Source organism: Mesoplodon densirostris, chromosome 2 (assembly GCF_025265405.1).
Source record: "Mesoplodon densirostris isolate mMesDen1 chromosome 2, mMesDen1 primary haplotype, whole genome shotgun sequence".
Lineage (NCBI taxonomy): Eukaryota > Metazoa > Chordata > Mammalia > Artiodactyla > Ziphiidae > Mesoplodon > Mesoplodon densirostris.
Genome location: NC_082662.1, coordinates 86,090,779 through 86,115,268, shown reverse-complemented (window position 1 = coordinate 86,115,268; position 24,490 = coordinate 86,090,779). Strand labels below are relative to the sequence as shown.

General features: G+C 39.2%; 1 protein-coding gene across 1 annotated transcript in view; it reads right to left on the bottom strand.

Annotated features, from left to right (window-relative positions):
* Nucleotides 1–18,808: 18,808 nt before the first annotated feature.
* The window catches only part of TLCD4 (TLC domain containing 4), a 59,638-nt gene continuing 53,956 nt past the window's right edge, over nucleotides 18,809–24,490 (bottom strand). The window contains exon 7 of the mRNA XM_060085578.1: nucleotides 18,809–19,127. Coding sequence (XP_059941561.1) covers nucleotides 18,809–19,127 — 319 coding nt within the window. The remainder of the gene's footprint in view (nucleotides 19,128–24,490) is intronic.

Genomic DNA, 24,490 nt, shown 5'->3' with positions numbered 1-24,490 from the left:
AATTTCTTTCATCTTTAGGTAAAATTAATGTTGGAGGTCACAATGACATTTGATAATGAACCTTGTGCAGAAATAGTCTTGTTGCTATAGGTACTTGGAGAATTCCAAGCACTGGCTCTCCTCCTCCTTAGCAAAGATAAGAGAATGTTGGAAGCACTCACACTGCAGCAACCTCAAGAACAGAATAAACAAGGAGCACTACCCTGGAGAGGTAAAGACTTAATTTTTTTTTTTTTTTTTTTTTTTTTTTTTGCGGTACGCGGGCCTGTTCACTGTTGTGGCCTCTCCCATTGCGGAGCACAGGCTCCGGACGCGCAGGCTCAGCGGCCATGGCTCACGGGCCCAGCCGCTCTGCGGCATGTGCGATCTTCCCGGACCGGGGCACGAACCCGGGCACAAACCCGTGTCCCCTGAATCGGCAGGCAGACTCTCAACCACTGCGCCAGCAGGGAAGCCCAAGACTTACTTAAATTTAATTGCCGTTCTCAATGTTTGCTGAAGGGCAAGAAGTTCCCCCAAGATATTCAACTATTAACTACAAAATTTTGATTCTTACAGGCAATCAAAAATTATGTCAGGACCGCACATCTTAGAAATCATATTTGTTATAGGAAATTATCTTTTTCCATGGCATCTAAAGGATATCTATTATTTAAATGCTTATTATTTAAACCATTTAATTTACAGATGGTTTAGTAGTTAAATTTAAATTGTTCACCATTCTTTAAATGAACTCAACAGCCTTGTACAAATTCTTCCCCCACGACATTGAGCGTGAAGGGTCATTTAGTCAGACTCTAGGCTTAGCATTCCACCAGCAGCCTGCTCAAAATAAGGGGTGCCCAGAGTAGATAAAATTCCAAGCACACCAGAAAGCCTCGTTCTTCCACAGAATCATAATTAGGCAATTGTTATTTATCATTAACTTATTAAAGACTTTCCTTCCAGCCTACTTACCAATAATTAAATAATATTTTTAAACACCAGTTGGAAATAAAGTGTTCTGGGGGAAGTTGGGGAGAGAGTTTAATAAGTGCAGCACAAAGCAAGTGTTTCAAATGTTTTAGGACAAATCTTAAATCTAACATTCTAAAGCCAGGGAGGGCTGTTGGCTTTGTTTTGGGGCAATGAATCCAAGAAGGGCCCAGAGGCGGGGCTTGCTCATTATTTTCCCTCTAAAGGCTCTTAGTCTTTCTATCAAGCTAAACAACCATTGGGGCCACAACCCCAATGTTAAAACAACCACTGAGGCCACACATTTATATAGTTTTATTTTAAGTAATCTTTTCACTGATGTGCAGCATACAGAAGTTTGTACAAATCATATGAGGTTTCACAAAGTGAACTCATTCATGTAACCAGCACTGAGATCAAGAAACAGAACATTGCCAGCATCCCAGGAGCCTCCATCCTGCCCTGCCTCGTCATTACCCTCACCCTTCTCCAGTGTAACTGTTGTTTTTTTTTTAATTTCACTCATCATGTAATACTTTTGCACCTTACCATGTTAACCATTTGTCTTGTCTTGTCAATATTTTTTGATATTTGTTTTGGATACAATGATTACAATTGTCATGCTTTTGAAATCTATTTTTGAAACTGTTGCTGAATTATATAATTTTCACGGAGGTGTTAGAGTTTCAGTAACAGATTGGGATCAATGTAACTTTTAACATCACAGATCACTTTTGCCTGTTTTTGAACTTTATGTAAACAGAATCATATGGTATTCACTATTTGTATTGAACTTCTTTTGCTCAAAAATAGCATGAGTTCATGTAATTCATCCATATTTGCTTGTAATTGTAGTTCATGCATTCTCATTGCTGTATAATATTCCATTATGGGAATATATAACAGTTGGTTTTCCATTCTATTATTGATGACATTTGGGTTGTTTCCAGTTTAAGGCTATTATGAATCGTGCTGCTACATTATAGTTTCTTTTTTTTTTTTTTTTTTGGCCGTACGCGGGTCTCTCACTGTTGTGGCCTCTCCCGTCACGGAGCACAGGCTCCGGACGCGCAGGCTCAGCGGCCATGGCTCATGGGCCCAGCTGCTCTCTGCAGCATGTGGGATCTTCCCGGACCGGGGCACGAACCCGTGTCCCCTGCATCGTCAGGTGGACTCTCAACCACTGCACCACCAGGGAAGCCCCACATTATAGTTTCTAATCGAAAGTTACATAATCAGTTTGAACAAAGAAATGTTTGGCAATACTTTTTTTCTCATCATTATTTTCCTTTAAAAAGATGAGGTTATTGGATTAGATAGAGCACAGATGAAACTTAGAGTCTAATAATCTATAATCATATAATCTTAATAACCTTTCTTTGTATAAAAAGTAGTCTCTACATAGCCAATTTAGCAACTTTTTTAGTTTCTATTGATGCTGTAACAAATTACCACAAATTTAGTGGCTTAAAGCAATACAATTTGTTCTCCTATAGTTCTGGAGGTCAGAGTCTAGAATGGGTCTTAAAGAGCTAAAATCAAAGCTTTGGCAGGCCTGCCTTCCTTCTGGAGGCTCTAGGGGGGTCTGTTTTCTGCCTTTTCCAGCCTCTAGAGGCTGCCCATGTTCCTCATCTCCTGGCCTCCTGTGAGCTTCTGAGGCCCATCACTGCCAGCTGCATCTCTTGTCCCTTCTCCTCTGATTTTCATGCCTCTCTCTTTCCCTCCATTATAAGGACTTTTGTGATTACATTGGGCCCACCTGGATAATCAAGATCCTTAATCACATCTGCAAAGTCCCTTTTGCCATGTAAGGTAACACATTCACAGATTCCAGGGATTAGGACACGGACATCTTTGGGGGACCATTAGTCATCCTACCACACAAACCCTCTGAAATTATGTTTGGCTTCCATTTCCCAGTACACTTTTCCCCTGGCCACTTCACTGAAGTAAAGCAGACACTCAATATCCTCGTACCCTGTGACCTCAATTCAAAGACGTTTACAACATCAGCTCCTGGTGGGTAGGGATTGAACAGCTTGGTTACCTTTTCCCCACCACCTGAATAATCTGTGATACTCCGTGGGCACTCAGTGACTTGGTTGAATGAATGCACAAAGTATCCCCTACGTCCTCACGTCTTCTCCCTGCTAGGTAAGGAGCAGCCACATGACACTGAAGGACCTGCAGCTGTGGTTTTATACACTACTCTGGTCTTTGCCAAAACACATAAGATCTCTCCATGCCTCTGTTTCCTCATCTAATAAAGGAAGTGGCTGGCACAGGTAATATCTAGAGTATCTGGCCAACATTTATGTTCATTTTAAGTGGAAACAATGTTTAGGATATTCTGTAATGTGAAAAGGTCAGAATTCAAAATTTTATCAATGATATGATTTAAATTGACTGTAAAATTATGCACCATACTAATATAAAAGTTAATAATAGGGGAAACGGTTTGGCGTATATGGGCACTCTGTACTATCTTCATAATTTTAAAGTAAATTTTAAATTGCTCTAAAATGAAAAATTTCTTTTCAAAAAGCTGCTTGGCAATGAGATCAGATTATAAACTCCTTGAGGGCAGAGGCCTTGTTCGCCCTCATATTTGTTTACATAAAGCCTAGGACAATGCTTCACAGACGGCTGAGTCTGAGAGAAAATATTTTTGTGGATTTCAGGTTACCACAAACACAGTATCTGACAGTCTTATCAGAACTGTGAAATACGCTTTGTTGTATGAAAGCCCAGCTGGGCTTGATGTAATCATGTGTCATAGAGGAATGGAGTCTTGGAGGAGGCTGAGAAGCATGTAGCTTTTTAAAATATATTTATTTATTATTTATTTTTGGCTGCATTGGCCTTCGTTGCTGCGCACGGGCTTTCTCTGGTTGCTGTGTGTGGGCTTCTCGTCGCAGTGGTTTCTCTTCTTGCAGAGCACAGGCTCTAGGGCGCCCGGGCTTCAGTAGCTGTGGCGTGTGGGCTCAGTAGTTGTGGCATGCAGGCTCTAGAGTGCAGGCTCAGTAGTTGTGGTGCGTGGACTTGGTTGCTCCTTGGCGTGTGGGATCTTCCCAGACCAGGGCTCGAACCTGTGTCCCCTGCATTGGCAGGCGGGTTCTTAACCACTGCACCACTAGGGAAGTCCCAAGCATGAAGTTTTTTAAGGGATGCATCAGATGGGAAGTCAAAGAGGCCAGAAAGAGCACATGTAATTCAGACAAGCATATTTAATTATTTTATAATTGAAAAATTTGGAAGCCTGTGTAGCCAGGATTCTCAGTGGGGACAAAGATGGATGTTGGAGAGTGTGTGAAGTAGTTGGCCCTTCATACCCACAGGTGCCACATCTGTGGATCCAACCAACTGCAGCCTGAAAATACATAGAAAAAAGGATTCCAGAAAGTCCCCAAAAGCAAAACTTGAATTTGCCTGTGGGCCAGAAACTATTTACATAGCATTTACATTGTATTAGGTATTATGAGTAATAGATGATTTAAAGTATATGGGAGGGTGTCTGTAGGTTATATGCAAATACTATGCCATTTTTTTTTTTTTTACAAATTTAATCAGTTATACATACACATATGTTCCCATAGCCCCTCCCTTTTGCGTCTCCCTCCCACCCTCCCTATCCCACCCCTCCAGGCGGTCACAAAGAACCGAGCTGATCTCCCTGTGCTATGCGGCTGCTTCCCACTAGCTATCTACCTTACGTTTGGTAGTGTATATATGTCCATGCCGCTCTTTCACTTTGTCACAGCTTACCCTTCCCCCTCCCCATATCCTCAAGTCCATGCTCTAGTAGGTCTGTGTCTTTATTCCTGTCTTACCACTATGTTCTTGATGACATTTTTTTCTTAAATTCCATATATATGTGTCAGCATACAGTATAAGGGACTTGAGCATCCTCAGATTTTGGTATTTGAAGCGGGTCCTGGAACCAGTCCCCTGAGGATACGGAAGGATGAGTATAGATGTGCAAATATCGGCACATATCCAAAGCTGGTTATAAATTATGATGTGATCATGTATATGGATTTTTAAAGTTTGAAAAAACATTGGACTGAATATTGGGTTCCTCATTAAAATGATTTTATTACAAAAGTAAGGCTACTCATTAAACATCAATGATCATAAATTTCTCTGCCTCCAAAACCACTGATTATCTCTAAACTGCTTATATAATTCCAATCCTAAACAATTATCTTTATGAAAGCTTAGACAACGACCAAAAAAATACGCATGGAGGGCTTCCCTGGTGGCGCAGTGGTTGAGAGTCCGCCTGCCGATGCAGGGGACACGGGTTTGTGCCCCTGTCCGGGAAGATCCCACGTGCCACGGAGCGGCTGGGCCCGTGAACCATGGCTGCTGAGCCGCGCGTCCGGAGCCTGTGCTACGGGAGAGGCCACAACAGTGAGAGGCCCATGTACAGCAAAACAAACAAACAAACAAACAAACAAAACGCATGAAAAAAATTACATTAAAAAATTAAGCGTGGTCCTTTTTTTGTGGGTAGACCATGGATCACATTTCTTTCATTTTTAGTTTAGTAAGCAGATTTTTTTTCTATGATAAAAATAAAATTAACATTTAAAAAGTGTTTTTAGTTTTAAGAGTTTACATAAAAAGATTGTTTTATTGTCGGCTTGTAATTTGAGCAATTAATATTACAGATCTCTATGCACGTGAACATTTACGATCAGAGTTTTTTGAAGTGTTTAAGTGAAGATTTCTCGATTTCCCCTCTACTCCTCAAACATGTTCCTTCCTTGGTCTCCCCCATATTATGATACAGGACCACCATTCTCCCATTTGTTCAAGCCAAAATCATAGAAAATCATCATTTATCAGGCTTTTCCCCTTACTTTCCCTCAAGTCCATCAACTACCACTGTCAACTCTGCTTCTAAAATACGCCCTGAGGGCTCCCCTGGTGGCGCAGTGGTTAAGAATCCACCTGCCAACGCAGGAGACACGGGTTTGAGCCCTGGTCTGGGAGGATCCCACATGCCAAGGAGCAACAAAGCCCGTGAGCCACAACTACTGAAGCCTGCATGCCTAGAGCCCGTGCTCTGCAACAAGAGAAGCCACTGCTATGAGAAGCCCGCACACCACAATGAAGAGTAGCCCCCGCTCAGCGCAACTAGAGAAAGCCTGCGTGCAGCAACAAAGACCCAATGCAGCCAAAAATAAAAATAAATAAATAAATAAAATAATAATAAAATACCTCCTGAATATGTTCATTTCTCTCCTTCTCTACTGTCAGCACTTTAGTCTGAACCAGCATTTTGCAAACTGTGAGTTGCAACCCACTGGTGAGTTATGAAATCAGTTTAATAGGTAACAACCAGTATTTCTTCTTTCACAGAGAAATCGAATAGAAAATCTCAGGGTGCATCACTCATGGTAAGAGTATTGTCTCATGAAATTTTTGTTTATGAATATGTGTTTATGTAATGAGTTACCATAAAAAATATGTTTCTTCTTGTGGACTGTGGTAAAAAAATGTTTGAAAGCCTTCATAAGCCCCCCTCATTTCTCACCTGGATTGCTTAAAACCTGGAATGTTTATTCTAAGCATGATGAGAAGCCAACCATTTCACAATGGCCTAAAGGCCCAATGTGGTCTGGTGCCTACTTATCTCTCACCATGTCTTATCTCTTTCCTCCTCCTCACTAACAGTGCCCCAGTCACACTGGCTGCCTTTTCATTAAACACACCAAAGTATCCCCACCTCAGGGAATTTGCACCTGCTGTTTTTCTCTGCCTAGAATACTCTTCACAATACTTGCAGATTCTGCCTGGTCTTAGTGCAAGGGTCACCTCCACCAGAGTGGACTTTCTAAAATGCCCCCAATCTCTCCTGTCTTTTATTTCTTTCTTAGCACTTTTGACTACTTGAAATTACCTTGTATATTTATTTCTTTTCTTCAGACTTGTTTACTGCCATTTTCCAACTGCTAGAATGTAAGTTCTAAGGGAGCAGACTTCCTTGCCTGCCTGGTTCCCTGATGTATCTCCAGAGCCTGAAATAAATCCTGGTACATAGTAAGTGCTGGTGAAACGTTTTTTGATTGTGTGAATCACTATGTGTGAAACACTATGAGAGATCTGGGATCAAAGAGGGAAGGCACGCCCTACAGAGTCGCTTGACATACCATATGCTTTCCTGTTCCTTACCTCTCTATTCCCGTCCAGCTCTCTGTGGGCAAGGCCCCCAACAGTGTTGTTCACTGTCTATATCCTCTGCCTTGCATGGTGCCTGGTACCTAGAGAATAAATGTTTTATAAGTGAATGACCGAGATCATGAGTTTGTGGCGGCTCCAATTACACAGGATTGAATGATTTTCCAGCAGGTCTCTGAAGCATTAGTTAAGCACTGAAAATGTATATATTTGGTTAGATCCAGGATAAGGATATTTAAGAGTTGAAACTAATGATTGGGGAGTCATGAAAGGGATAGACAATGAAGTGTAAACATCTTCCTTCTGGCTTCGCATTTTTAATAAAAACCTTAGATCCCTTTCTAAAAAGAATGGTCCCAGGTTATAAAAGTTTTCCTTTTAGTCATTTTTCTTTCTTTCTTTTTTTTTTTTTTTTCCGGTACGCGGGCCTCTCACTGTTGTGGCCTCTCCCGTTGCGGAGCACAGGCTCTGGATGCGCAGGCTCAGCGGCCATGGCTCACGGGCCTAGCCGCTCCACGGCATGTGGGATCTTCCCGGACCGGGGCACGAACCCGTGTCCCCTCCATCGGCAGGCGGACTCTCAACCACTGCGCCACCAGGGAAGCCCCCTTTTAGTCATTTTTAAAGTAAAAAACTAACATAATGTCACATCCATTTTCTCTTCCATTCTTTAGAATATAAATTCTAATTAGTGTTTACAATTAGCTCATTACAATGCTAAGGAATCATTCACATTTTCCCCTAGAGCAATGCAGAGCTACTTCTTACATTACTTTCTTCATGATACAGTGCCTTAGAGAGTCCATCTACTGAATGAAAAATCTGGAGTGGATCTTTACTATAGATAATTCCATCACCAGTCAGATAAGACCAATCAAGTTGTAGGAAACAAGTATACTACCCAACCAAGTCACAGACAATAAACACTGTCAGCATAATTCCCCCACCCCAGTTCATCCTGGCCTCTGCACAGAGTCCACCAAACAACTCCAGCAGCCCACACTTAGGGTCACTAAGAACACAGAAATCTTATGGAAAGTCTAATTACACAATACTGAGTCAATCAAGGTAATTGACCCATTGATGGTAACTGGCTTCTCAAAATAATTCGATTCAGATTTTCAGATTTTTTGTTTTGGAGAGAAAGAAATAAATAACTTACTATTTACATTTTCATCAGTCATCTATTTTCCTTTCTGATATTTCATTGTGGGAAACAAAGAAAATGGGTTCCATATTTGGATACCACGATCAAGATGTTTACATCTTCCAAAGGTTAACACTAGGAAAAGCATTTTAAAAATTGGCTTCAATTATAGTGGGAAAGAACATCATTAAAACTTTATCTCTTTCCCCTAAAAATGTTGAAGCACTCAGCAAATATTATACTCAGCCTTTTTGGCTAGCTTCATTGACTGCAAGTGATACCATCTCCTCTTGCAAGTGAGGAAGGTAGAATCATAAACAAGGGACCTCACTCAAGGGTATACATTCACAATCAAAAGTAGAATCTAAGCCGGCTCCCAAAAACGTACACAACTTAAACCAATATACTAGAATTGCAGTCTGCCGGGTCTGCCATACCCTGGGCTAAACCCTAACCCTGATTCTAATTACCAGCATCATAGAACGATGGAATTCGAAAGAAAAGGGGCCTTCAATTCCCAACTCAACTCCTCTCTTTACAGATGAAAAAACAAATGCCAGCAAGGTGAAAGCACTTGGCTAAGATGGCTAGTGGTCGGTGGTACAGCCAGAACTGGGATTCAGTTTTCCAGGCTCCCAGATGAAGTCCTTCCTCTACGTTACTCAAAAACATCAAAGTCTGTGCAGAAGGCTGAAGAGGGCTGAGCTTCCACAACTTGCCCAATCAGTGGAGGTGGGTGAACTAATTTTGACCTTTAGGCTGAGAGAAAACATAACAGCTTGGCTGTGGCTCAGAGGCTTACTCAGGATAGGAAATTCTGAGATCCAGACTCAGGCAAGAATGGGTTTCTTCACCCCGGTTGTTCCAGGAACCCACTTAGCAATCTAGCCAGTGCTTAATAAATATTAAAATGATTCGATGAGCTTATTCCTCTCAGTTCTACCTGAACGCATTTGTCTGGTTTTTTTTTTTTGTTTTTTTGTTTTTTTTTTTGCGGTACGCGGGCCTCTCACTGCTGTGGCCTCTCCCGTTGCAGAGCACAGGCTCCGGATGGACAGGCTCAGCGGCCATGGCTCACGGGCCCAGCCGCTCTGAGGCATGTGGGATCTTCCTGGACCAGGGCACGAACCTGTGTCCCCTGCATCGGCAGGCGGACTCTCAACCACTGCGCCACCAGGGAAGCCCGTCTGTTTTGTTTTTTGCTGGTAAAAAAAGAACCAGTACTCTTAATATGTGTCTGAGTAGGTGATAAGTAGGTGACAGATGGGTGAGCGGAAAGAGGCACAGCAAGTGCAAAGGCTTGTGGCTGGATGAGCAGGTGCTGGTCATGGTACCCAGCTGGTGGGGCTTGAGTAGATGCAGTCGGGTAAAATCCCCGAAATCCTGAAAGTTGGTTTAAGGAATTTAGACTTGGGAGTAGAGGAGGGCTGTGACACAAATTGAAGCTGTGTTTTTAAATGTGTTGGTCAGTAGCAGGGGTGATGGATGAGCAGGGAGAGCGTGGAGTGGATGAGACCAATCAGGAGACTACGGCAGTCCGAGAGGGAACCCCTTGGCGATTCATGAACTAAGACTGGAGCCCTAGCACAATCACTGCAGCCTCCCTGCCCCTGCTCCAGGACACGCCAGCTTCTGCTACACTCCTGGAACTTTTTTTTTTTTTTTTGCGGTACGCGGGCCTCTCACTTTTGTGGCCTCTCCTCTTGCGGAGCATAGGCTCCGGATGCGCAGGCTCAGCGGCCATGGCTCACGGGCCCAGCCGCTCCACGTCATGTGGGATCTTCCCGGACCGGGGCACGAACCCGTGTCCCCTGCATCAGCAGGCGTACTCTCAACCACTGCGCCACCAGGGAAGCCCCCCACTCTTGGAACTTTTGCCCCTCCTCTCACCATTCAAAGACCAGCTCACCTGAGGAGTCAACCCCATTGCAAGGCTGCGCCCTCTCCAGGGACCTGCAGACAGACTCCATAGAAGGGCCTTGTTCTTTGGGCCTCTTACCATCATCTCTAGACCTTTCCTAAACTCTGGATGGCACTGGGCAGACACCATGGGGAGTAATGATTCATGAGGATGGAGTGGAGAGCCTGAATCAGTGACCAGTCAGGAACCTGCAACGTAGACACGAGGGGTCAAGGCAAGACTGTGGGTCCGAAATGAGAAAAGCAATTGAAACCACACAGTAACAGTGAGGCACTTTGAGGGACATTTTCTTTCACCCAGATTGAATTCTTCACGTTGCCGTTATGTGACACCCACCACAGGCTCCATTCTGCCCTTCCACTATAATACCTTCTCTTTCCTCATTCATGGCAAAAGACCCCAGACCTTACTTCCCCCTTTTCCGTCTCATCCACGACGTCCCCTAAGAGCTGCCTACTTTCCAACCTCCCACTCAGTCCATGGCTCCCCACATTCTGATGTCACAACCACTAGCATCTGTCACCTTTCAGTTCCACAGACTCATTCGTGAGTCACACTGAGTTTTTCTAATCTCTTTGGCTCTCCCTCTGCAATATTTATCAGATCTGGCCCATCTATTTTTTCCTCCTCGTCTTGGGCACACATCTGGCTTAACTAACCACTTTGTAGTTGCTTGGCCGGTTTCTCCATCACTAACCTATCACTGTCCTCCCATTCACTGGACACTGAGAATCTCCCTCAAATGTTATTTCAATCACATGACCAAGCTTACAGCTACTTCTGCTCCTTCCTAGTTGTTTTGTTCAAATTGAAGCTCTTACAAATATGACGCAAGAGTTGGAAGAAACATCAGAGATACTTCAAATGTTTTTACAGGTAAACTAAGATTCACAGAGATTAAGATACATCTTCTAGGGCTTCCCTGGTCGCGCAGTGGTTGAGAGTCTGCCTACCAATGCAGGGGACACGGGTTCAAGCCCTGGTCTGGGAAGATCCCACATGCCATGGAGCAACTAGGCCCGTGAGCCACAACTACTGAGCCTGCGCTCTAGAGCCCGTGAGTCACAACTACTGAGCCTGCGCGTCTGGAGCTTGTGCTCTGCAACAAGAGAGGCCGCGACAGTGAGAGGCCCACGCACCACGATGAAGAGTGGCCCCCGCTTGCTGCAACTAGAGAAAGCCCTCGCACAGAAATGAAGACCCAACACAGCCAAAAATAAATAAATAAATAAGTAAATAAAAAGATGCCTCTCTTTAAAAAAAATAAAAAGATACATCTTCTTGGTTCCCTTAGGCTCTCAGGCACCTCGCTCTTTCCAAACTGTTCTTTTCCAATTTACAATTCAAACAAAATCCTACCCTCTTGTGCCGCATCCATTAATGCCTCCTTTCTGTCCACAGCACAGTAGACTTTAGAAACTGCTCATCATCTTCTAAAACCTCTCATGATGAGGCTACCTGACAATACAAATCATTCCAGGAAGCTGAATTGTTGGGCATAGTTTGGCTTTTGGTAACTACAACAGCTCAGGACGTGGAGTTTCCTGCAGGCTCAGGCAGCCCACTAGGACCACTGCTCCACAAAGGCCACCTCCTCATTCCTGCGTCCAAGGCATCTGATTGTCCGCAGTGGGTGAAACACTGCTAAGATATGCTCTCTTGTATGTGCGCGCGCACACACACACACACACACACACACACACATATCCCTACATATAAACACATACATATAAAAAGGCATCTAAAATGAATAATGTACATATTTTATCTTAATACAGAAAAGACATTAAAATTCTTATACCACGTATAGGAATTTCACTATATTCATTTTTCTTGATGAGTTCATGTCACCCAATGCAGTGAACACGTACATAGCATTTTCTTTATTCTTCCTATTCTCTGAAGTCCTTTTCCTTCCTTTCCTTTGTCATTCTTTCCAAATTTCATCTATCCTTGAACTTTATCCTCAGCAGAAATGCAGCCCACCATTGCTATGACTTTTCCTTTCTTCCTACAAGTCACCTTCTTTGAAAGTTCTGCTCAGGTACTTTCTGGAGTGGTAAAACCAAAGATTTGCGGAAAATAATAAAACTAGATGTGGCAGTAAAATTTAGCTGGGGGTAGATGAAAAGAGGAAGGGGCTGTTTAGCCAGGGCGGGGAGGACCTAGGAGCACTGTGCCAGAAGCAACAATGGGCTCATTGGGCAGAAGGGGGTACACAGGCCATAGATGAAGAGCCTCATTTTGTGGGAGCATCCAGGAACATGTCAGATGATCAGTTACTCACATGAGCAAAAGTTGCCAATCTGCCATCATCGCTTATTTTGTGTATGTTTAAGGACAATCAAAAGGGAGGGAAAGCAGTATGCAGGCTTTGATGAAGACTGGAAAATAGCAGAATAAAGGGTGACTCATCTTTGAGACAGCCTGAGGTAGGGGAAAGAGCGCCCATTTCCACTTGCTTAGAGGACTTCTGAATCCTTGGAATTCTACCTGTGACCTGCCTCCACTGACAGCTGTGACTATTTTAATTTTGAAATTCAGCTGTTCCTTTGGCAGTCCTGACACAACATTTTAGGCATGTTCTGAAGCATGACTCATGCTACTCTCCAAAGGCCAAACCACTTCAGTATTCTATTCAATTAGCACTCTGCTCCCTGATCTACTGGATAGTCTCAGACCAAGAGGCAACGTTATGACCATAGGCAATTTGGGAAGGTAGGAATTCCAGCCAAGACATTTGGGAAAAACACTAAAGACCACGTGAGAGGCCTAAGGGACAAAGGGAAGGAGACTGAAAACATAATTGCCAAAGTTCTACTCAATCTAAAGGAGCCTATTGATTAGATAGCACCATTCCTTTCCTTAACAAGCAGGACTAAAATGTTTACTGTTCCTTCTGATTTGCTACAAGGATGGGGCCTCGGGGAGAAAAGGGAGGAAAGAAGGGAGGGAAGGGGGTAAACAAGCTCCACAAGCATCATGAAGAGTGAATATTAACGTTAGGATTCAGATGCTAGGAGAGATGATTGGATGTGAGAAAAGCAATTTTTATCACCCATTAATTATTATTCAAGCGCACACCTTGTAGACTCAAACTTTTGCACTAAATAATTGTGATTTTATTTTTTTCACAAAATACAAAGCTTTGCACCACATTATAGTAGTGTTCTAACACAAGAAAATCCCAGTGTTTTCATTGGGGGGTGGGTTTGGAGTGATTTATATATAGGATATTGATTTTATACATTCTTAAAATAATAAAATTGTCATGACAAAGTAATGCCAACCTTGTATAACATGCAGATTATTGCTTAGAACTTGCATATACTTTAAAATGGCACACATACAACGTACACAGACATTTCAAATTTTTAAGGGAAATACCTAAAGATGTCTACTAATCCCTCCAAAGCACAACCAGAAACAAGGATACTAAGTTGCTATTTTAATATCTGATAAATCTGAGTAACACTGATTTGTAAATTACCAAGTCATACATTCTGTAAATAAAAGTTCTTCAGCCTTATGGAAATACATTAGAAGGTGTGTTCTCAAAGTTAATAAATGTATTTTGAAAGACTTCTAAAATCTTTGACAATTAAATATTAATGTGATATATTCTCAGAGAAAAATTGTGTATCACTATAGCTGTCACATTTACTTCAGTTTTCAAGTAACTTTTTCAAATTAAATCTATGTCTAAAAGTTATTATTACAAAATCAAATAATTACCCCAAAATCTCATAACTCATCCCAGTTACAAGTTAGTAAGAGTATTATCTATGCAAAAATTCCTTGAGTAAAAAGTAGACATAATCATATTAGAAGCAAACCAAGCAAGAAACAGAAAAATATATAGCATATTTTATTTACAGTTATATTTTTATGCTTCATTAACCAAGAAGTAGCAAATACCTTAATGCACACTTAATTACAGAAAGAATTACATAAAGATATAAAGGACAAAACATACAGGTAATAATTAACGAGTTTTCAGCCAGAGGTATTTATATCTTTGAGATTTAGAAATTTCTTTTTTTTGGTCTTAAATATCGGGCCTGATTTCAAAACTGTCTACTGCTTACAGGGAATCAGTGTAAACATTTTCAATGCAAACAAATCAATCTTTAGCTTCACTGCCACCCGAAATATCTTCCAAGGAAAGGTATGACCTTATCAAAGCTAACAGAGATAGTTAAGAGGTCTGGGCTAAAAAGGGACAGGGCTCAAATCCTTGGGTGTTGTACTTTGGAAAACACCCTGAGTAATCCACTCGCTATAAGCTTGTTTTTAAAAGAAACAGGACCATAACTAAGTTTGCTTGATTAAAGAGCAGGACTCAGTAATGCTGCCACAGGCCAGCACACCCTCCTCATAACACAGAGCTACCTCGGTTCCTCCTCTGCCTGTCAGAGGGTCTGAGGAAGAACATTTAGATAATTTACATGCTTGTAATGAATCCCCAGCTGAAACATATTATAAAGCTCTTATTGCTAAGCCAGTTTAAGAAAGAGACTACGGATGTTTCTCAATAAAACCATAACATTGTAAGCTTTGCTTGTTGTTGTAAATAAGTATTAAATGTTAAGTGGCTTCCTATAGCCTCTTAATAAATTATGGTTTGTTCACTACTGAAACTTACTGCAATGTTTTTTGGGGTTTTTCTTCAGTGAAAGGACACACTTGTGAACTTTTAAATTTGCCACAATAGACTGGCAAGCTTACAGGTATGGGGAGGTCTCAAAAGTTGACATAGAAAGGTGTTAGTATAAAGGAGGGAGGTGCTGATGAAGTCTTTAGGGTATTAGGAGGAAGAGATGGAAGGCTCAAAGGATTCAGACAGAAAACTTCTGGATTGAAGGAGGAGCATCATGGCTTTTAAGGGCAAATCAGTGGTGCTGTCTCCTCCAACCCCAGGTCCTGCTGGCTTTTCCTTGTTCTCACACATATCACACGTGTTTTTCATGTGAGAATTCACTTTCAGTAGGTTTAGTGTGTCTATTGTCAACCAGCTGCGGTTAAGGCTGGGAAGGTGTGTGTGTGCCCCAGGCCTCTCAGCACAGGAGGGGTCTCGCTGCTGTGCTGGTCTGTACCTGTTGAGACATACTGTACCACACTTCTGATAAAATTATACCAGTTTGCTTCTTATAGAATCCAAAACACATAAATACATAGTCTTCTATGAAGTATAACTGATGATGTCAACAATGACATGGACTTTTCAATTTCATCCAACAGATTAAACCACTTAAAGCCAATTCAAATGTATATTTACATATTTGGAGTGAAGAGTAACCTAGAAACTGAGATTTGTTCAAACACTTATTTTAATAGTGCCTTTTGGAACATGTTTATTTTCCTTAAAAATGAAGCAAAACAAACATGAATATTACAACACATTTTTCCCCTGTATATCTCCATGAGAAGAATATTTCTAAATACATAACAACTGGTGTAACCAACAGTAAAGGGAAGAACCATTCTCCAAATGCCCAATGCACCTCAGAGAAAGCATACAATTTAAAAACGGATACTTTTAGCAAAATTTTGATTTGAGTCAAATAGGTTATTAAAATTTAGAAAAGAATTTGATTCAAACACCTATAAACTAGGTAGTTTCTAAAACTAGTCCTTTACAAGAGTACTGGGTCATCCACAGTGTATCAGTCACTCTTAGGAATGGTGAAGACATTATTTCTCTTAACATAGGGCTAATCCATGAAATACCAAAATGAACAGTTGGAATAAAAATTACATTTCAACTTACTATGATGTATCAAGACAATTTAAGCAGGAGTTTATTTCTTTGCATTCAGATATAACTCTATATTGTTTTAAATAAATGCAAATAATATTCATTAAAAAGATTTTAGGCACAATAATGCAGATGCTATAAACTCAAGCTCATAATTTCTAAATTCTCCCAAATAAAATATCTAATGCAGAGTCTATGATCTTGCATGTTATTTAGTTGATTTTCATTCCTTTTCAAAATTTTGTAAGAATTTTTATTTTCTAGAGTACTACACGTTCAGAGAACATCTTTATAGTTACAGGTTGTCACTAATCTTTTTCTACAAAAATAGAGTTGCTTAAAAATTTATACCAATTTGCTTTCATTTTCTATAAATATTTTAACAGTTGTTAAATATCAGAATGCCTAATAGAATCATTTAAATTAATCCATGTAGTCAAAATATTTAATACGTAAAATGTCTAGCAAAAGTTTGTCATTTAATAAATGAAAAATTCATCATTTAATAAATGAAATGTTCTGTCGTTAACTACTTGTATCTTACGTAGGTGGATACAATCACAGAATAGCAAAGTATAGCTCCTGTAAAGATCTGACTTCAAGTAGCATGGCAGCTTGCAGTGTCTTTTTCATTTCATGTCTGTTTTATGAGGAAATGCATAGAATCTATTTTTGGATATTGAATCTGGATATTAAACTAACTATCGTGCAGCCAGCATAAAATAAGAATTGCTGACTAAGGGAATAACAAACTTTAGTTCAACACATTGATATTTTAATTACACTTACTTAGTGAGGGGTTATACTGCAGAAAGGTGCTGTTGGTGAAAGTAAAAATGAAGTTTTAAGCATGAAATAACTATAAAAATGGACATTTCTATATGGAAATTTACTAATATATATCTTTATATTGTCTTCCTTTTGATGGTGGGTTTAAAATCTGTGTTCAGAATCTACAGAAATATCCAAAGTCAAAAATATTTATTTCAAGTTTTGTTTCTTCATAAAGGAATGAATTTCCAAAATAGTTTTCTAATATAAATGTTTTCCTTTTAAAAAGCCATTTTTTCTTGCAAAAGAGCAAGAAAAGAACAAGATAAAACCACGTGCTTTCCTACCCCTGCTAAACAACCAATACATGTTTAAGTGCCTATGTGTAGAAGGCACTAAATTTAGTAACAAATTATCAATGTAATATTAGCAGATTTAAAAACAAATACCTATATTTTATATTACTTTAATTAAGTCTTTCAAAAATAAACGTACCTGGTATAAGCAGATCAATTTCTATTTTTCATTTAGTTACTGACCGAGATCTCAGTTACCTTCTTCAAATGTTCTACAATGTATCAGGTCAGGCCCTATCTGCATTGGACAGCCAAATCAATCAAATCACATCAAATCAAAAGTCCTGAAATATCCAGCTACCCTCCCTTCATCATCATAACATGGACAATAAGAGTAAGTAGCACATTCTCCTTCAAACTGAGAAACTGAATGAATTAGATCTTTTGGTTTGGGTTCAACTAAATTCAAGTATTTACCATTGATTAATTTTTTTCCTTAGGTAAGAATGATCATTAAAGTACTTGAGAAAAATAAATAAAGGCAATAATAGCTAACTATATAATTCTATATTTGGGTTGTAAGGACCAAAGCAAACACAAACATACCCACACACACAAACAGAAAAAATAAGTCACCAGTCATTTATCCTCAGATAAAGCAATAATATTGATAATCAGAATGCTTGGATTAAATTATCTATTATTTTCCTATCCTTTAGGAAAGACACAAATTCAAAGCACTCAAAGTGCTGGTTAAGCAAAAGCATGGGTGTAAATTGTGAGTAAAATATGAATACTGATTTTTTTTTTGTAGTTTTGGTCTCATCAAGAAGAGGCCTACCTTAGGAGCATGATAAATACATATTACATAAGATTTGGTACTAATGATGTTGGGTTCTGAACTCGGGAGGTTTTGCAAGTAGAAATAATATATTTTTCATAGAAAAAGTGCAAGGGATGCAGATAGAGACAGCAGTGTTAAAGCTTTTTTCTTAATGATTCCTCCTATTAGCCCAAATAGTCATCTAGAACATGCGTGTTTAGAAGGAAGAATTCATCTCTTAAGGAGCTCTATTAGATCGGTCTTAAGCTTTACTACAAAAGAAAAAAGCAATAATTTGATAAAATGTTAAAAATAGAAATAATAAAGTGATGTCAGAAAAATCTGAAAATGCAAGAAATATTTTCCATAACTTAACTAATTAAAGATTCCGAAAATAAGCAAAATACTTCATTATTAGTAGATGACAGCATATCTAAATGAAAAAGACATCACTTCTAACAGCCTAAGAAAAAGAACACTTCAACAATTTGGAAATTAAACACTACACAGGTATTGACAGCCATAGTAAGAAATGAGTGCAATACAACAAAATGTGGAGAGCTATCCACAGATTTAAAAGCAGTTCCCATTCTTTCAGCAAAATGGGTGACATAAAACCAAGTGCACCAAATTAGCATAGTCATGTTTTCACAGAGAAAAATACCAATGCCGGTTAACAGATTTCTAAAAAGATTCACCACCATATTTATACATTTTTATTTAAACCTTTAAGATTTTATCCATGCTTATAATGCAGAAGAATATCAGAAAATAAATCTTCAGATAAAAACTAAATTTTAGTTTCTCTTTTCTAACGGTTAGGAAAAAAAGGACGTTGAAACCGAGAATAACAAGTATAATTAATAAAGAAGCACAAGAACATGCCAAGAATTCAACCTATCAGAAGATATAACGTGGGTAGGAATGAAGTATGTTTATCAATAGCCCACTTTTAGTCAAGTTTTCCATTCTGAAGACTCTTTTTGGCTTTCTCTTGTCTTATGAGAGAGATGACTTTGATGCACCCCTTTGAAATTTTGATCATCCACATGACATTCATTACATCCAAAACAACACAAGTAGAGATCCAGGAACACTGAATTAAAAATCCAAGCCTCTGGTAGGCTTCCGTTCCTAACACAGAGTAAATGTAGCCATAAAAAGGAGGTATTGAGGCAATCCGCACTATGAAGAACACCACAGTCATGAGTATTCCATTGATGACATTAGCCTTGGAAAACTTAGGATACTTCAGAGCCTCAAAGAACCACCTGGGAAAAAAATTAAAGAAACATCACATTTATTCTGCATCTCTGAGGATTAACAATTTCTAGTTTTTCATTTTTAAAATTCAGAACACCCCCCTAAGATTTATATGGCAAGACAAAGGGCCTAGAATGGTCAACATAATACTGAAAAAGAATAAAGCTGATAGATTCACTTTCAAGACCTACAATAAAGCTACAATAATCAAGACAGCACAGCATTGGTAAAAGAACAGACAGACAGACCAATGGAACAGAATAGAGAGCCCATAGACAGACCCACACAAATATACTCAACTTACTTTTGATAATGGTGTAAAGGTAATTCAGTGGAGAAAAAACGCTCTTTTTAACAAACAGTGCTGGAACAATTAGACATCCATATGCAGAAAAATAAACCTAGGCAGAGACCTCACATCTTACACAAAAATTAACTTGAAATGGACCACAGACTTAAAAGTAAAATGCAAAACTGTAAAACTTCTAGAAAAAAAACAGGAAAAAATCTGCATGGTCTTGGGTTTGATGATAGTATAGCACAATCCATAGAAGAAAATATAAGTTGGACTTCGCTAAAATTAAAAACTTGCTCTGTGAAAGGCACTGTCAAAAGAAAATGAAAAGACATCCAAACACTGGGAGAGATTGTTTACTGAATACGTATATGATAAAGTACTTATATCCAAAATATATAAAGAACTCTTAAAGCTCAGCAATAAAGAAACAACCTAATTAAAACATGGGCAAGAGATCTTAAACACCTCATCAGAGAAGATAAACAAAAGGAAAAGAAGCATATAAAAAGATATTAAAAATCATTTGTCATTAGAAAAATGTAAATTAAAACAATGACATACTTCTACATATCTATTAGAATGACTACAATCCGAAAATCTGACAATACCAATTGTTGGCAAAGATGTGGAACAATAGGAACACTCATACATTGTTGGTGGGAATGCAAAATGGTAAAGCCACTTCAAAAGACAGCATTGCAGTTATAATGCTAAACATATTCATAGCACACAATCCAACAATCACACTTCTAGGTATTTTTTCAATTGATTTAAAAATATATGTCCACACAAAAACTTGCATGCAAGTGTTTACACCAGCCATATTCATAATTGCCCAAAACTGGAAGCAACCAGAATGTTATAGGTTGCTTCATAATGTTATTCACAATGTAGTACGTGAATGGATAAGGAAATTGTGGTATGTACATACAATAAAATACTATTCAGCGATAAAAAGGAACAAACTATCAATTCATGTAACACCATGGGTGAATCTTAAATGCATATTGGTAAATCAAAGAAGCCAATCTGAAAAATGCTACCTACTGTATGATTCCATTTATATGACATTCTGGAAAAAGCAAAAATATAAAGACAAAAAAACAGATCAGCAGTTGCCAGAGGTTCAGGGAGAGCAGGAGAGGGTAGAAAATGTGAAACACAGGCAATATTTTAGGATAGTGAAACAATTTTGTATGATACTGTAGGGGGGGATATATGACATTATGCATTTGTCAAAACCCACAGAACAGATGAAGAGAGTATGCAAATTTAAAAAAAATCAATAGGAGGTTGGGGCATGCCAGGCAGAATGTAGCCTGTGACAAAAGAATCTAACTGCATTCCAAATACATGACATAACCTCACTGGAGGGAGTGGGGTAAAAATAGGTGACCTAAGTAACTTTGAAAATGAATTAAGACTGTAAGACTAAAGACAAAAGAAACTGTACATAGGCACTTTGCTCTAGCTGGTAAAATTATTATCTCATGGGGGAAGAGGTTAACAATTCTGAAACCATTATACATGTATACTGAGATTTAACAAATAAGTAAATTTGTCTGATGGTGAAGTGGGAAACAGATTTCTCATCGTGGGAGTGGAAAGTTACAGATAATTGAGTGCAAAAGACTAGATTGATCCATGTGATACTGGATTAGAGTTGGAAACTTCAGTATAAACTCATGCTTAGTTTAATACATATATACAGATGGACATATATAGAAATAATTATAGATATGTGTGTATACACAGGTTAGTACATTTCCAAGTTGTCAGCTGGGAGGGCATAGAAACAATGATGCCCCATTAGCAATGAGCACACCCAGGGCCCATATTTTGGTTTCTAATACCATTGTCCAATAAAAGAAAACAAGACTCCTTGAGAAATGGCTGATTCTAGCACTGGGACAGAGAATACACAATATAAATCTAGAGTACTTTTTTAGTGTCAGAAAGTAAAGAAGTGCTCCCAAAAAGATGATGAAGTTATGTCAAAGGGACACAGAAGACAACTGAAAGAGCTCCCAATGGCAAAAGTTGTAACAATTTGAACAAAATAGGTAATGTAGTATTGGATTCAAACTCAAAGTATAAAATAAATATCCATGAAGCCATGGTAATATAAATGAATGAATGAGTGAATGAATAGGGGAGAAAAGGTAAATATCCTGTACAGAATAATTGCAAATAAATTATGTAGATATTGCATCCTCAAAGAGGTGAAGCATAACTCCCCACTCTTCAAGGGGGGACTTTGTTACAAAGAGTTCAGTATAGAAGGCAGGTGGGGTGGAAACAGTAACTTTAAAATTGAGAACTCTTACAAACCCTACCTCAGTCAGGTTAACAAGGTAAACAACAAGAGTGATAATCCATGTTTATGCATGTAGTCCTGATATAATGTGATGAGAATGGCACTTTACTTCTGTGGTCTTCCTCTAAAAACCCCATAACCTCAGTCTAATCATGAGAAAAACATCAGACAAACCCAAATTGAGAAATATTCTACAAAACAGATGACCAGGACTCCTCAAAACTGACAAGGTCATCAAAAACAATGAAAGTCTGAGAAACTATCACAACCAGGAGTCTGAGACGTGACAACTAAATCCAATGTAGTATCCCGGATGGGATCCTGGGGCAGAAAAAGGACATTAGGTAAAAACTAAGGAAATCTGAAAATACTATGGCCTTTAGTTAATAATAATGTATCAATATTTGTTCATTAATTATGACAAATGTACCATATAAATGTAAATATTAACAATAGGAGAATCTGAGTGTGGGGTATATGGGAACCCTTTGAATCATCCCTGAAACTTTTCTAGAAGTCTAAAATTATTCTTAAGTAAAAAGTTTATTTTTTAAAAAATTTAGTATTTGCTGTATTCTACTTTTTCCCCCTTAAAAAAAACTATCTTGCCTAATGTTACCTCATTATATTTTAGAGGTTAAGTTGTAAATGTAGTAAAATGTATCCATGTATCTTAATATTCAATTTGACAGAATTAGTCATGACTAAGCTAGAAACTGCTCAACTTCAGAAACTAAAAATTGACTGTTAAAAAAACCTTAAAATATTTTACTGAGATATTAAAATATCAAACAGAAATAATTTGTAGGATAAGAGGGGTATTACAATTTATAAGTATATGTAGTGTGAAAAGAGAAGGGCTAAATTATTCAACGCAGTTAAAAACAAACTATTTAGAGAGCAATGTTCAAATTAATAAAATAATATCACGAATAGGAAAAATGTCACTAAAGCAGTAAAGTCAACATCTTTTGCTCTATCCAGATCTCCTATCCTCCAGACTTCTCTACTTCAAAGAGTTCCCCTCTGATCCTCAGCCATTCCTTTCTTTGATTACATGGTGGCCTTGGGTTTAATCAGAAATGCTATACCTCAAATAACCCATCCCCTTCTAAGCACAACTGGTAGTACCCCATATTTCTCTTTACCCAATTCCATCTAAATCTCTTTTTTGACCTCCACTCACAAATCCCTCACTATCAGCCTTTGATTCACTTCCTTTCCTACCTACCTGAACTCACTTACCTTCAGAACACACATCAGCACCCTCAGTTCTCTTGCCCCTTCATCCATCACACTCACCCTGCCTATCCCCAGCTTCTCATCAGGCCAGCTTTCCTTAGGCAGAGTATAGAGGGAAGGTGGGTACTGTATTCTGCAGTCAGAAGGCCCAGGTTCAAACCTGCTTCTGCCCCTTAGCTGCTGTGTGGTCTTACCTCTCTGTTATTGACCTCTATGTCTCAGTTTGATCCCTACAAAATGGGGATAATGATAGCACCTCCCTTATACCATGAAGCTGTTTTGACACGTAAGAACTCCCCTGTACTAGGAGCTCAATCAATAGCTATTATTACTCACCAATATTGATATTAACATAAATAGCACAAATGTAACTTAAAGAGCTCTAAATTTCAACTGAATTCTCAAATTTGCTTGGCATTCCTTTTACTTAACTCCACATTCTCCATAGAATTGCTCCCCAACCTCTGTCTCACCAATCAAGTCACTTCCCTTCCTTATTCACTTCTATTTCTCAATCCCATCAGAGGAACTGGCCTCTTCTACTACTAAGGTATTTGAGTCCATCAAATGAATTCCTCAAACTCTGACCCCAAGGCCTCAAATCTTCTTTTCAAGCACCTTTTTCTCTATATTCAGATGAAGAGGTTTCTCTTGCCCTCTCCAAGGCCAATTGCTTCTGTACCCATGCTCTGTGACTTTAGACCATCAGTTATCTCCTTTCCCTTGCTCCATCCAGTTCCCCATGTACAGATTGATTCTTTCTTCTCTATTACCAACATGCCTGATTCTTTCTAATCCAAAAAATCTCTCCTTTTGTTTTTCTTCCCTATTAAACTCTTAAAAAGAGAAGTCAACAGTGTATTCACAGACATTCTGGCTATACTTCACAACCCAGTACAATATGATTGCATTCCCCTACAAAAGAAATTGGTCACCAGTGGCATCCCCATAACCAAGACAGTGGATTCATCTCAGCCTTCATCCCAGGTGACCTTTCTATAGCATATGACACTGCCAACCTTTCTCCTCTCCTGATTTTCATGATACTGTTTTCTCTTGATTCCCTACCTATACTTTTTCAGTCTCCGTTTCCTCTGCCTGTCCCTTAAATATTTGTGCTTCCCAGGCACACTCCCTTCCATATGCTCTACCAAGGCCATTTTATACATTCTCATGGGCTTAAAGGGGTTCAGAACAAGCTTCCCAAAATGTGCCACTTTGGCATGCAGAATATTTTGAGCTGAAAGCAACTAAGACCCAGCAGACTCAAGAAAAACTCCTACCTCTCCCTGAATTACCTGAAAGAATTTAGATAGGTGTCCTGGCCCACAAAGAGAGCTATTACCAAGAGATAACTTTTTATCTGAATGATCTGTCTGTATGGCAGGACAAACATCTAATTACCAAACATCTGCTCTTCTTATCATCCTGTGAATCACCCTCCTCCAAGCGGCCTCTATCCCACTCCTTAGCTCAAGACAGCTTATAAGCCTCTACTGCCCAGCTTGTCCTTG